Source organism: Pygocentrus nattereri, chromosome 3, assembly GCF_015220715.1.
Source record: "Pygocentrus nattereri isolate fPygNat1 chromosome 3, fPygNat1.pri, whole genome shotgun sequence".
Classification (NCBI taxonomy): domain Eukaryota; kingdom Metazoa; phylum Chordata; class Actinopteri; order Characiformes; family Serrasalmidae; genus Pygocentrus; species Pygocentrus nattereri.
Window position 1 is genome coordinate 40,346,693 of NC_051213.1, and position 14,902 is coordinate 40,361,594.

General features: G+C 41.1%; 1 protein-coding gene across 4 annotated transcripts in view; it reads right to left on the reverse strand.

The window, feature by feature from the left end:
- Positions 1 to 14,902, reverse strand: part of dlgap1b (discs, large (Drosophila) homolog-associated protein 1b) — a 161,771-nt gene that overhangs the window by 62,466 nt on the left and 84,403 nt on the right. For 3 of the 4 annotated variants that reach the window (XM_037537057.1, XM_017715954.2, XM_017715955.2), the window contains exons 3-4: positions 12,894 to 14,023; positions 3,612 to 3,826 (exon numbers count right to left, since the gene is read on the reverse strand). In XM_037537057.1, coding sequence (XP_037392954.1) covers positions 3,612 to 3,826; positions 12,894 to 13,955 — 1,277 coding nt within the window. In that variant the 5' untranslated portion in view covers positions 13,956 to 14,023. Of the gene's footprint in view, positions 1 to 3,611; positions 3,827 to 4,219; positions 4,330 to 12,893; positions 14,024 to 14,902 lie in introns of those variants that run through there. The other variant, XM_037537058.1, reaches the window with a different exon arrangement.

A 14,902-nucleotide genomic window follows, 5' to 3' on the forward strand; every position in this document is an offset into this window, starting at 1 on the left:
AAAAAAAACCCTTCTCTAGTTAGACTTTTGCAGGAATTGGTTTGCTTCCACAGGGATACCAAGTCTTCAAATTAAAATTAAATTCTACCTCTTTGCCAACAAACTACTTTAAAAGTTTGCCAGAGGAAAGTCTCTGCCTGGGTTTCTCTTAACATCACTGAGACTTTGATCTGAACCAGGTTCTATAGTTAGATGAAACACACACTCCAGAGATGTGTTTTGAGTGAAAAGTCAAAAAGACACTAATGCCCATTGTAAAGTATGGTGTTGGATCAGTGATGTTTTCCTTCAAAAACCCTGGAAATATATTTATTTTATTTATTAGGATAAATGGCATCACAGATGCCATCAATATCAGCAGATTTTAGATCCAAATCTGGCTGGCTGTGTCAGGAAGCTAAGACTGGTTTATGGATTAATTTTCCAACAGGTCAATGATTAATAGTATCCCTCAAATCCACTAAAAATAGATCACTGACCATAAAATGTAGCTTTGCACTGGTGATGACCAGCCTAAATCCCATTAAAAACCTCCAACTCTGGCACATATTTTTGAGATTCAGACATTACTGCATTGTTGTATCATAGTACAGAATGCCTTCCTAATATTCACATTAACTGCACCTCATAAGATCTCTGTTAAGAAAACGGATTGACCTTACTTAGCCAATCACATTAGTCTATGCATATTAAGTGGACCATAGTCCGGCTCAGTTAAGTAGTAATGGGTTTAGGTTAGCTAGGATGGTATTTATAGTTGCTATTTAAAGGGAGAATGCATCTTTATGCAAATGTATGCATGCCTATAACTGTAGCATGTTTTTGAGAAATAAAAAATTAATTATTGCAAACTCTTATGATCCAGTTGGTATGAGAAGTTCCAGCCAGTTAGACAGTTACTTAACTTTAGGACTAGAAGCAGATTAAGCAATGGCTAGCTTGATTTGTAGCTGGATATTCAAACAAATTCAGACATTACTGCATCAGAATTGCATAGTACAGAATTTTTCTAGTGTTCTCGCATTCATGTAAACTAGGGTCTCTGTTAGGAAAACAGATTGGCCTTACTTAGCCAGTCATTCAACCCTAGACAGGCTTAAATGTTAATAAGGTGAAGTTACGTAGCATGAAGTCAGCGAAGGCTAGCTAGGGTGGAATTACAACAGCTCCCCTGAAGTCATGTCACTGTGGCAACAATACAAGAGACAAATTGATAAAATACAGAGGATTTTTCATAGTGTTTTTCCTTTTGCTCATCTTTACCAGAAGTGCCAATAATTATCAAGCCCACTGCATCCAGTCCAACAGCACAAACTGTTCTCTAACTGTCCATTATTAGTAGAAGAATCATTAGTAGTACCAAGAGTATTACTCTGAAGGAGTGTTTTGACTGTTCTTGCTGTCAGTCGGGTCATCTACTGTAATGTATCACAGTCAGACTACCTCAGCAGTATTAGACCCACACATGACCTGGAAGTCAGGCTATATTCCCACTTATTCAACAGAAGCTGCAAGAACACACTATACATTCAAACTAGACGGCGACAGTGTTTTCCACCCAAAATCCCATTATATCCTATAGCAGGCTCTGCTCATTCCATTGTTTTTCACTTATCACAGTGTAACCAATCAACAAAAAAAATGTTAAGCACTGCACATCATGTATTACTTTTCATAATGTAACCAATTAAAAAAGGGTGGGTAAAACCAGAGAGTGAACGCAGGACTGTACAGTACAACAGTCACATTAGTGATCCCTTGTGAAGCTACAGCCATCCATTGCAGGAAGTCCGAGAGAACACAACTGGGCTCGCTCTCCGTGGTTGTTACCACTGAGTGTTGCTGAAATGACTGAACTCAATACTTAGGGTTGTTCTCACACTTTGGGCCATATAGCGTACATGCCACTATCACACTTGCCAGTGCCAAAACTATATATGCCTTATTTTCCTGCTTGCACTACAAACACAAAAATAGAGCCCATCAAATTTTTTTTTGGGGTGGGGGGGCAAATTAAGTAATTAAGTAGTTACCATTGACAATGTTTTACCATTTTAGTATGATGAAAACAATCCCATATTAAAATGTTCATCACTGCTCCTATTTCAAGATAATCATTATAATATTAAACTAACAGTTATGACATTTAAATATCTTACATTCAATAGTAATAATCTGGATTAGGTGATTAAGAACAAATCAAATCAAATCTTAGGTAACATAATGACACACCTTACCTTGAAATTCCCTTGAAATTACTACTTTAGAATTTTTTTATAAGGGATGGGAGCAAAAGGATTTTGCCTCTGAATACAAAGCGAACACATAAGAAATGTGCTCATAAGAAATTATACAACTGCCTTTAAAGTAAGCGTGTGTGTGAGTGAAAGAGAAAGAAAGAAGGACAGAGAGAGCTGGCTGTATTCCAGAGGTGCAGGGTTTGACAAGTAGGGCAGGTCCAATGGGGCTTTATTAGTACTGAAGAATAGCAAAAAAGTCCATATAGTCCTTTGGAGGGTCTTGTTCTCCCTCTAATGTCACATCGGTGACAGCCAGCAGACTACTGTTATGTCCACAACTGCTTCTTTCTACCACCAGCCAATTGCCTACTATTCTTTCTCACTTGTCTAGCAAACGTTTATCAAAGCTAATAAGCTGTAACCAATACAACCTCTGGGCTTATTATTTCTTTGTATAGAGTAAGTTGTGTTATTGATGTTTGTATCTGTTCCTAAAAACTTTCTAAAACATGTTTTTTATCATTATGCCCATTTGGGACAATTATTTTAATAAGTTCACAAACTGGAAAAATAGTAAAATAGCCCCTGTAGTGCTTTTCAACATTCTTTTAGAAATTAGGTGAAGCTGAAAATCTCATTGGAAAATCTGAGTTAGTAAACATGTTACATGTAAGTTTTAATGTCATAATCAGAAGCATATCATATTCCTGTGACAAGGAGGCTTGAGTGACCTTCAAAACCTGGCATCTCAGTTAACTTTAGAGCTAATGCTACAGCTAACATTGTTGTTCAATTTAATCTAATGAGGGGTTGTGGCATGCACCAGCCCCCTGGGCCCTGACAGTGAAGGCCACGAGAGCCGGCAGGGAGGCAGGGCCTGAACACCCAGCAGCAACAAACTTCGGCAAGGACACCAGGGAGAGAGTCACGAGTGTGAAGGGGGAGGAGTGCAAAGCCCGAGCTCCCCCGACTAACGCGAGTGACGGCGGGAGAAGGAGGAAGACGGCGGTGTCAGCAATGAGCGAGTCCCGAGCTCCAAGCTGCCAGTTGGAGGCAGGGTTCAGGGTTGCAGCAGCCATTATTTTACTTTACCCAACTTCACACAAAAGACACTCGCGGCTCTCTCCCTGGCGTCCGCGGCAAGGTTTGTCACTGCTAGGTGTTTGGGCCATGCCTTCCTGCCGGTTCTCGCAGCCGTCATCGTCGGATCATTACATGTAATTTTTAGGTTTGGTCACTGGGGACTATTTCTGCAGCAATCACTGCCGTCTTTTAATCCATGCAGTGTGTTTCGTCTGTTCAAATACACCTGGAATCATGTAAGACAGATTAAAGAAAAAACACAAAAATAGCAAGTACACAAATACTCACTTTAGCGTGGTCATCTCTGTGAGTGATGGCTGTGTGGCCTTCAGATAGCTAGCTCTCCGTGCTTGGGCCTTGGGTGAGGGCTTGGGGCTGCAGTCGGAATCTCCGCTGTCATCCTCTGCCATAGCCTTCATGTAGCTGCCGCTGCGCATCCGCCTGCACGGGATTTCATCATCCCGACCCAGAGTAGAGAACCCACTCCACTCATCCTGAGGTACCTGAGAGCAAATTGATAATACATGCAACATGAACTTAACATAGAATTAATTTGTTAATCTGTAATACATATACAGATTACAGCAATACAGCATTCAACATATCTCAATTAGGAGCCAAAGTGCATTGCGTTTAAAATCTAGAAAACTTCTTTTCAAGACCAACCTGACCACATAGAAACTTTGCTAACACCTGCATGTCAATGAAAAAACATTTACTTATAAGAGCCAGATGAATGCACACCTGTACACTGCATTGGTCATACTCTTGTTCCGCTTAACACACACCTTTCAAATGTGACAAATCAGTCTATGAAGACAACAGTTGCACACGTGTCACAGACACTAGCAATTGCACACCCTCGCAACCCAATCCATGACTCACAATCTTCTCACCTCTCTAAGATGAATGACAATCATATCGTCCACCTGAACAGCAATCCTTTACCCAACCAGTGTCCACCACCAGCTTTCGACTGGCTCTTAGAGTGAGTTAGCAGGCTAGTGCCACTGGTGACGTGTGTGGCATGCTAACTGTACTGGAGGGCCATTCTTTTCAGAGTGCTTTGCTCTTTTTCCACACACTTTGCAAAAAAAAGGAAGCCAACAACCTCTCCCCGTCATCAAAAGGTGAAAAAAGAGAGTGAAAGAGAGACGGCACAAGGGAAACAAAGGGCTCTGTTGTCCCAGAAACTAGCAAAAAGATCCTGTCTGTAAAGAGAGAGAGTTTTTTAAAGAGTACAGGATTGAAATGAGGAAAGAGAGAAAGAAAAGAAGAGAAGCAGGTATCTGAATGGTCACTTTATGCTCCCTATGAACACCACTGTTGCTATAGTAATGACCCTGACCTTAGCTTCACTGCCATGCTTGCTAAGTTTTCCAGTTATGATGTTTTATATTGCTAAGTTAGCTAATTCTACTTGCTAAGCATGCTGATTCAACTGCACAAATGCTCTAACATCTGGATTTTCTGTAAGGTTGGTCAATATAGCAATAATATTTCAAACTATTTATGTACCAAATATGTATCATAATCTATATTTCTGAGGTTTGCAAACATAGACATGGAAAGGCTATCACAACACAATAACATCAACTTGCCAACCCTTAACTTATCTCTTCTACTGGCTGTCTCAGTTCTATTTCACAGGCTTTTTTGGCAGAACATTTTTTTCATCATACTTCAACAGTCCTCATCCCTCTTTCTAACTTATCCCCTAATGTTATTCTTTTGCCTATAGAGAACGTTTCACTTCATCCCTCACTTTTAGAACAGACATTACGGCCTTCAAATTGCCATATCAGGCAAAACGATTTCCTGCGCTTTTTATAGAAAAAGATGCGATATAGGCTAATATATAAACAGTGTTAAAATTTCAAAATGTACCACTAACATCCAGGTCCAAGCAGTACATAGAAGGAAATTAGGCTGCAAAAGCAGCACTCTTTAAATTTAAAGTTGTGATGTCATAATTTTACAAATACAAATTTTCAAAGGATTTAGACATCTGAATGGAGAGACGCAAGTTTTTTTTTTTTAAAGAAAAAAACAGCATGTGTAATTCTTAATGTGCATGCAACTATAATAATTATAACACAATTATATTATAAAAAATAATTTCAATAATTTAATTTGACTTCAGGGCAACAAAAAAGGTAACATGGAGTACAGGCCCTTTAAATGAAAGCCTACATACTGCCTCTTCTTGCTGTCTCACTTTAATTCTCTCTGTTGTCCACCTCCTCTTTTGTTCCCAAGGGTTTTTATCTGTCTCCCCACTCCATCTTTTCTTCTAGTGTTCACACACTCCTGGCTCCTCCATTCTCTCTTGCCCTCCACCTGCCTCTCTGCAGTTCAGCGCCTCTGTTCGTATTCGCCTCTGGGAGTTGTTTACCTTCTCTCGCTCTTCTTAACATTACCTTGCCTCGGTCCAATTTTCCCTACTTGCACTCCTGCTTGGCCTGTGCCTCCCTGCTTCCCTTCTTTTTTTCCTGGAGCAGAAACAGAGCCTCAGATTCATGGAGAGAGGGCATGAGCGTGAGAGAGAGAGAGAGAGAGAGAGAGAGACACCCCCCTCCCCTTTTCATCTTCACACTAACAGTCATGGTGCTCCAGGACTGTTAGTACGCTCTCTCTTCGCCCTCTATTCTCTGCTTGAAGTTTACGAAACCTCTATCATTCACTTTCTGACTGTAGAGAATAAGGCACATATATGCTACAGTTAAGCTACAGTAACAGTAGGGGTCATATAAATCTGGCAAACAGCAAGGGGTCATATAAATCTGACAAATGCTACGTGCTAGCAATGCATGGTAAAGCACAATAAAACTCAGTAGGGGTGGGATCTATCCGGTATTGACGCTGTCAAAAGCATAAACACTGTGCATATGACTAAACTTACATAAAAAAAATTAAGATGACCTGTTGAGCAATATGACCAAACAAGTTTTATTATTAGGCCATAGAGGAACATGTTATCTTATGAAAAGAATTTAGCTAGCTAACACAGAACCAAAACATACCACTGTTTTAAATACTGTTCACATTTTTAATGGTGACTGAGAATCTTTTTAGTTACAGACTTTGTACCAATACTTTGTCAGTCATCTACCCAACAACGCACTAAAATGATTATGTAAAGTGTGGAAGTTCTATGTTCAACTGTAAACAAAATGTGTCTATGAGATTACATTCTGTATGTGTTTACATTTATTTACATTTTACACAGAGTCTTATACTTGTTTGAAAATGGTGTTAATAAATGTTGGCATTATGAAACAAGATCAACTTTGACTATACTGTTTATTTTTAAGGTGCTTCTGAGCATCATATCTTTTTAATGCTTGCCAAGAAAATATTTGCATGTGTTATTTGAGTGTCTGTATTTAATAGTACAACTAAAAAATAAACAGGTGCCATTTAAAAGTGAAGGGATTTTTTTTGCTCCTGTGCATTAAATTAAAATTAACTAATGCTACATGGTGTCATGTCAAACTAACATTAAGAACAGAGAAATACCCTTTGAATTTCAGCTGTTATAGTTAGCCTAGCTGCACTTCTGTTTGTTTCTTAGTAATGTTTCTTAATAGTAAAGTAAAGCAATACACAACAGTAAGACATACTGAGAAAGCACTGAGCTGCCACTTTTCTACCTAAAAACACCCAGCAGGTTGGTGCTGAGTTGTAATCAGCAGTAGTAGTGATAGTAACTACGCAGTAATGTGCAATATACTTCTGTATGGCGTCAACTTTTAATATTTACAGTTTTAACATTTAACATTTACAAGTGAGAAATTGACCCTGCAACAATCTCTTTTTACAGGGCCAACTATTTTCGTCAACTATTTTCATTACACCAGTAAAATGAAAATATCTGATGCTGTCAAAAGTTGATGCAAGATTCTCACCCGGTCAGCTTCTTACATCTCAAATGTAGCTGTAAATGTTAAAAGTTAATGCTGGGAAAAACGTTCACACCATAAAAAAGTGCATGTGACTATAGTTATGTCTTTGCTTTTAGCCTAACAACTAGGTATTTTACCTGTACTAGGTATATTAATAAGTCTATATGATAAAATGGCCAATGAATGTAGGTACAAGGTGGACTTAATAAACTGTCTGTTGACTCGAGATGAACCCCACTCACTCCATCTGTGTCTTATTACTGTACATTGTTTTACTTTGCCACTGTCAAACACGTGCCTCAATGTAACATGCTGAGAAATATGAAGTAGTACAGCTACACTAACTATGATGCTAACACAACTATTTATGCATTTTCAGTGTTACTTCGACAAGCCTAAACTAAGCATAAGCATAAACTAAGCATAAAATAATTTACCTTGTGTATGGCGTAGAAGGTGACTGCCCCTTATCTAATAAAATTAAGTTTGACCATTATATCATATACCAATTTAAGGGGGTTTCTTTTTGCTTTTGAACAGCCCTGTTGGCCCATTATTTAAAACTGATGACTGCCTAAAAACAAAAATAAAACAAATTTAAAAGGAATGTCAATGGTCAGCATTCAGACGTTCAGTTAATATTCTGAATCTAAAAAGTTTTTGAAAAAAATGAATCCAGTGATATTTTTGGTTTCATATTCACTAACAAAGTTCCAAATCTTCCTCTTTAGCCAACTAAACACAGCAGGCCAGATTCATAGAGTGCACTGGCAGATTTACCGTGACTTTAAGCAGCACTGTGGTACCACATTTACTCATTTATTATTCATAAATGAGGATTACTTGTGTGTTTTACAGTTTCTGTGATGCAAGGCGATGTGAGGTGTTGCTGCATTTTTTCTTCATTTACATGTGCTGGTAGCAGTTCACAACACGATACAAAGGAGGTAGTTTTCCCTGGTAAGAAGCCAATGTGGATTACACTGAACTATCTACAATGTTTCTAAACATATTTGGTCACACATGCAAGTAATCAACAAATTGCATGTTTGTGAAACCCCCTCCTGTGTATGGTAAAGTAGGTCTAGCTTGGAAGAGTAATTTGAAATGTTGATTTTTTACAATCTGTTTTTACAATTTACCATGGATTTTACAAAGGAATTCAACCAACATATGTAAAAATGACATTTTAGTGGTGAAAATTCATTACTTCACTAATTCACTAGTCAAAATGATGACTTTATGAAGAGGTAGCAAGCTGCATATTTTGTGTGGCATAGCTCTGTTTCCACTGAATTTTATTGATCTCACCCTGCTATTTTTTGCTGTACTGCTACATAGGCCAACGTCGAATTTTTAAGTTGGATTAGTTAAATATACACCACTCATGTGCCAACTTGCAAGCAAGTTTAAACTTAAAGGAACAATATAATACAGTAATATATTTACTATACTAAATCATAATATGATCACAACATTGTGTCAGAGATTTAGAAAACATGGCTTCACAAACAACAGGGCCACAGCCAGCATGGTCTCCTTTGAAATTTCTGTTACGGAGCGGAAAGTCTGTTTGTGTTTTGGCCCGTGATCCCGGCCACCACCCATTTTCCAGTATCATTTGACATCCTGGGTTGCCAGATTTGAAACAATTTGGCAGGCAACCACAGTGCACTACAGTCACGGAAGCAAGCAAACAAACTGGATTCTGACCAAAAAGCCTCTGCATCCTTTTAAAAAGCTCCATGATCAGAGACGTAGTAAAATGCCCAGAAGGACTTTCAGATAATTTTGTCCTGAACAGGAAGAGCAGCACTGAGCTTCAGTTAAGGTTAGTTATCTTAACTAATGTATCACAGCTACTAGTAGGGATGGGCATTTTATGTAATTTCAATATTCGAGCAGACGCATTCATATTCTGTGGTGTGCAGCTGGGTTATCGAGGAAGATGAGGCTAAAGTTCCTATTTGTCAGCTTCTTGTTCACATTTTCATGTTCCACCTTAAATGTTGCAACAGTCACATTCTTTAACACCTTATATAACTTCTACAGAATCGAAGGTGTAAAGAAAAAAATCAAAAACAAGAAGCTGGCAAAAAGGCTGTGTGTCAGAATGTAAGTGCTACAACATTTAAGGTGGAACAGGAAAATTCTAAGAAGCTGGTGAATAGGCTGAGGTGCCAGAATGCAACTGCTGCACTGTTTAAGGAGAAATGCCAAATTTGCACAAGAAGCTGGCTGACTTCAGTATATTTTTGGTAGGCATCTGTAGCTTTGGCTACAGTGCATAGTGTAACATGGAGCAATGATGAGGCGGTCGCATATGCAAAGAAAAGCAAGAATTATTTGGGGCAAATCCAGGGTCATGGTCAAAACAGTCCAGGTTCAACAAGCCAACACGGAGATAAGGAGGGGCAGACATGATGAAAATGAACAGGTTAAACAAACAACAGGACTGGAAGATCAAACAATACATACATCCAATATAAACCATAAATATACTTCAAACAACACAATTCATACATACATACATCAACAAGAAACTCAGGAAAACACAGGGCTTAAATACAAAAAGGGATAATGAGGGACAGGCTATCATGGTTGGCTCCTCCCACTACTCCATGTGCTCCTTTGTTTTGGTTTAGTCCATGTTCTGTAGTCCTCTTTAGTCCTCGTTTTGTAACTCCGCCCCTGATTGTTTGCACCTGTCCCTCGTTTTCCCTGTATACTTAAGCCCTGTGTTTGCCCCTTGTATTGGCCGGTCTTTGTTTGAATCTCTGTGTTTGATGTCTCGGTCTCCGTTTGTTGTTTGATTCTCTGTTTGCTCTATACGTGTTGGCTCTTTGACCCTGGACTGTCTTGACCATGACCCTGGATTTGCCCCTAATAAATCTTGCTTATCTCAGCATATGCGTCCGCGTCCTCGTTACACAGGCTGATAACAGGTGGAAATAATCAGGGGTGGAGTCATGAAACAAGGGGGCAGGACACTGAAGTATCAAAACAAAGAAGCACGTGGATGACCAGGAAGTAAACACAAGGCACATGGAGGAGTGGGAGGGGCCAATCGTGACCGTTCCCCCCACCAAGGCATGCAGCACTCACCAAAGTGTGCCAAAGCAAAAAAAAAAAAAACACAGACACCAAGAACCCAAAAACAGACAGAACTAAACAAGGACAGAACACAGAACATGAGGAACAGAGGACGGAACAGGCACAGAAATGGGAACAGAAGCCAGGGGCACAGGCACAGAAACAGTAGCAGAAGCAGGAATGGACACAGAAGCAGGAACGGGCACAGAGACACAAGAACGCAAAACAGAAGCCAAGGGTACAGATACAGGAACAGAAGCATGAACAACAGGAACCATGGGCACAGGCACAGAAGAGGGAACAGAAATAGATCAGAGACATAACACAGAACAGAAGCCAAAGGCACAGGCACAGGCACACACTCAGAAGAGGAAACCAAAGTCACAGCACCAGAGACAGGAACAGAGGACACACGAGCAGACTGAGGACAAAACAAGGGCCAGGAGGGAGGACAAGGAGGCACAACAGAAAACGATGCTGAACGAGGGACGACAGAAGGCACAACAGGACAAGGAAAATAGGAACGCAAGACAGACCACGCAAAAGGGGAACAGTCACCAAAACAGACCCAGGGACAGAAACAGACACAAAGACAGACACCAGGACAGAATCAGAAGGAGAGACAGGAACAGGAACCACCACAGGAATGGGAAAGAGCAGAGACGCAACAGAAGGGAACAAGACAAAACCAGGGACAGAGGAGGGCAAAAACAAAGGAAAAGGCAAAACAGGGGACACAGAAACAGGCACAGGTGGAACAGAAGGCCCACAGGGAGCAGCAGACACAGGTGAAACAGGAGGCCCACGGGGAGCAACAGACACAGATGGACATAACAAAACAAACACAGAATTTAAACAATACTCTTAGAACAGATCAAACATCTATGTCAAACATACAAACACCAACAAGAAACTCAGGAAAGCACGTGGATGACCGGGAAGTAAAGACAAGGCACATGGAGGAGTGGGAGGGGCCAAACGTTGCTCCTTTAAAGAGTCAACTATTTTGTTACATTAAAAATAAAAATGAATACCTAACAGTGTGGAACTGTCCCATAACATAAAATTCAACTACATATGTTCATAAGTTGATCCATGCGAGTGTGAGTTGAGTTTCGAGTCTTTAGTAAAGAACTTTAGTTTAGGCAATGTGCAGGCATTGCAATGTACAAAAAGCAAACCCCTAACAGGTTTAGTACATCTTCAATTTGGCTTATATTAAGCCAAAGGCTCTTCCATCTGAAGGACAGAACTGAATCACTACATGCAATGATGTTTAAGAGAAACAGGCAAAACAACTTTTGTTGGTTAATCTGAATATATGTATGCTGGCTAGCTAGCATAATAAGTAATCCATCTGAAGTTTTAAAGGAATGTGATCTGTGAACTTACATACTTCCATGCTGCAACTTACTTAAGTCATTCTGTTCTCTTTTAAGCACTGTGTGCAACAGTTTTGACCCATCAGACTGAATGGTTTTTGGTAATGAAAGGCTTATTATTATTTAAAGCCACATCAAACTTTATGATGCTGGGAGCTGCAGGAGAACACACTGCAGTATGACTGTGTATGACAAAAAGCAAAACTGACATGCGAGGTCACACACATAAGGTTGGAAATTCACTTTTGTCCATGTTTTTTCTCAGGATGAGGTCTCAAATCCGTGTCGAGTCACGGGTCATTTAAGGATGTTTCTGAATAATTTTGTGAGTCAGTCAACATGTGACTTGATTGTAACTCAAGTCACTGACATGAGTCCCAATCTCTAATATCAGCACATCATAGATTCTGTGATCAGCCCAAAAAACAGCAAAACACAAAAAGCCTCAACCCCAAGACAAAAAAACTTGGGCTTGAACATCTTTAGCCATTCTAAAATCACATAAACAGTTCCATGCATTGCAAACCAATTCCAGTGCTGGGGATTTTTTTTATCTTCTCTTTGATCTAAATGTATCAGTTAATTAAGCCCATCATGAGCTACTCAAGCTATGATACACAGAAATGTGCAGAGCATGGTTAATGGAACACACGACAATGTCACCTGCAGCAGAAATGCTCTATGATAGTAAAGGTGGGATGTTCAGGGGGAAAACAAAGTGTCAAAGAAAGATGCATTTAATTTAGCAATAAATGTTAATGCTGCCTGTAAGAGAAATGAACAACTTAACACCAATCACAAGGAGGGAATTTTAAAGGAAATATAAGGAAAATAAGAAGGACATTAAAGGAAAGTGCACTGGATTTAGCAACATAAAATGCATGTGATTTTAAAACAATGATAATGTTGCATGTAACACCATATACACTATAACACCTTAACAGTTTGTTACAAAAATAAAGAAAAAATGTACATCATCCATGAGAGCAAATCTGTAAAGTTAAAGATAAAAATATAAAAGGAGAAAACAATTAAGAAAAAATGGCAAAGAAAGATGCTTTCGGGTTTAGCAATGCATGATGCCTGTAACAAATTAACAGCATAACCAAATGTACATGCTCAACAAGCAGGCTTCAGATGATGGAGTTGATGGTGGTGATGACATAGGAACATGCTATTCTCTGTCCTACCTGTAAGAACTGGCAGGTCCGTCCCTGCTGGCAGGTCTGTGCTTTAACTAGTGCTTTATCGACACTGACTGCCCCCTTCTGGTAGACCTCCCGTGCCCTGCTAACTGTCAGCGTGCTTGACCAGGAGCTTTTCTTCAGAAGTGGCCCTGCCTGATCTGCCCCAAGTGGGCTGGGCAGTGCCACCACAGCACCTGGTGGCCCAGAGCAGGCAGCACACTTGCCCACATCATTATTGCTTCTAGAAGTCTTCAGGGATGACCTGCCTCCACCAAGCGTGTTGTAGGCGTGCTCCAGGAAATAGTGTGATTGTGACTTGTCCGGATGCCGGCCCATAGTCATGACACCAGAGGGTTGCTGGTGGTGCTGGTGATGGTGGCGGTAAAGGCAGATGTCACGGTCTAAGGTGTCGTCTGAGCTCCAGTAGCCGGAGACAGGCGAGCGTGGACGAGGCTTGGGCTCTGAACGGCTCCTCTCTTTGCTCTTGGGGCGCTTGGCCTGGCTGTGTGGCCGATGCAGAGTAGCCACATTGGGGTGCGAGGCAGAGGCCGTGGGCATGGACTCAGCAGGATCACTGCCATTCAGGCTGCGCTGACTGGGGCCCTCCAGCGAGTGGGACTTGGTAAAGAGTTTCTGAACAGAGTGGACAAGGTGGCGAATGCGGCCAGGGCTGTCGCTGCGCTGGTGCTCCAGAGCAGCTGTACGCTTGTACTGCAGCGTGTGGTAGCCATCACGTCTAGGTGGCCTCTGCCGCTCAAACTGCTCGACTAGGGTGGCAGGGACGGTTGGGGGACCGCAGGAGGGGTGTCCCGTGTAGGGCACTACTGCCATGCACTCGTCCTTCAGCTGGTGGTGCGAGGCATACTGCCGACGGGGAAAGGTGCTGCTGGCTGGGGGGTCAGGCGGGCATCCAGAGTAGAAGGAGTGGTTGGAAGGGTGGCCGTCAGGCGGGTCGAGGAGAAAAGGGCGACGGTCTGGACGCAGGGTCAGAGAGTCGTAGGAGGGGTCACAGTGAGCCAGAGTGTGGTGGTGGCTCCGGCTTGAGGACAAGCTTTTCATAGTCATCCTGACAACATAGACACCCTCTCACACCCCTCAAGTGTGAGAACAGGTCCTGCTGCAACGCTCTACAACTGAGAGAGAGGGAAAGAGAGAGAAAGCAAGAGCAAGAGCAAGAGAGAGAGAGAGAGATGTGGAGGGACAGACTCAGAGACAGAGATGGACATGAAATCAAAGGGAAGAGAGAAAGAGACAGATACAGTGATAAAGAGAAAGACACAGAGAAAGAAAGCAACAGAGATGGACAAAGACATACATAGAGAGGTAAAAGAGAGAGAGAGATAAAGTGACAAAGCAAAATGCAGAAAAGAAATAGACACAATGGCAAAACAGGAAACAAAAATGTTGTGGAGTTAAGACAAGGCAAAATGGACAGAGATAATAATGAGAGAGAATGTGTGTGAGAGAGAGAGAGAGAGAGTGAGAGAGAGAGAAAGAGAAAGAAGGAGAGAAAAAATAAACGTAAGAGAATGCCATATCATATACACAACACTGACATCTACAGACTGAGTTCAGAGACCCAATGATTACATGCACTGCCAGTCAACAAAGATGGATCCAGTGACATAACTACAGTACAGACAGGGCAATCATACTGGGGCCCATAGCATGGGGTCTCCTAACATCTTTATTGGACCCCTTGTCACTACTTTTGCCATTTTAAACCCATGACTCATAACTGTATACAATGTGGACAGTTATGCACACTAAACTATCCACAACCCCAACCTTCTTGTCCTGCACTTTATCTGTGGTTAGCTAAATATAGCAGTCACTTGTCTTCGTGTGGAACCGATCTTCAACCTTCTCTTCCAACATTAATGTTTACATGGGTAAACTAGATTGCACTTGATAGAAAACAAAAGAATCTGGGGGGAGGGTGGATGCATAAAGAGATAGAGTCCAAAAGGCAGATTAAGAGAGAATGAGAGAAGAAGAAAACAGGGACAGAG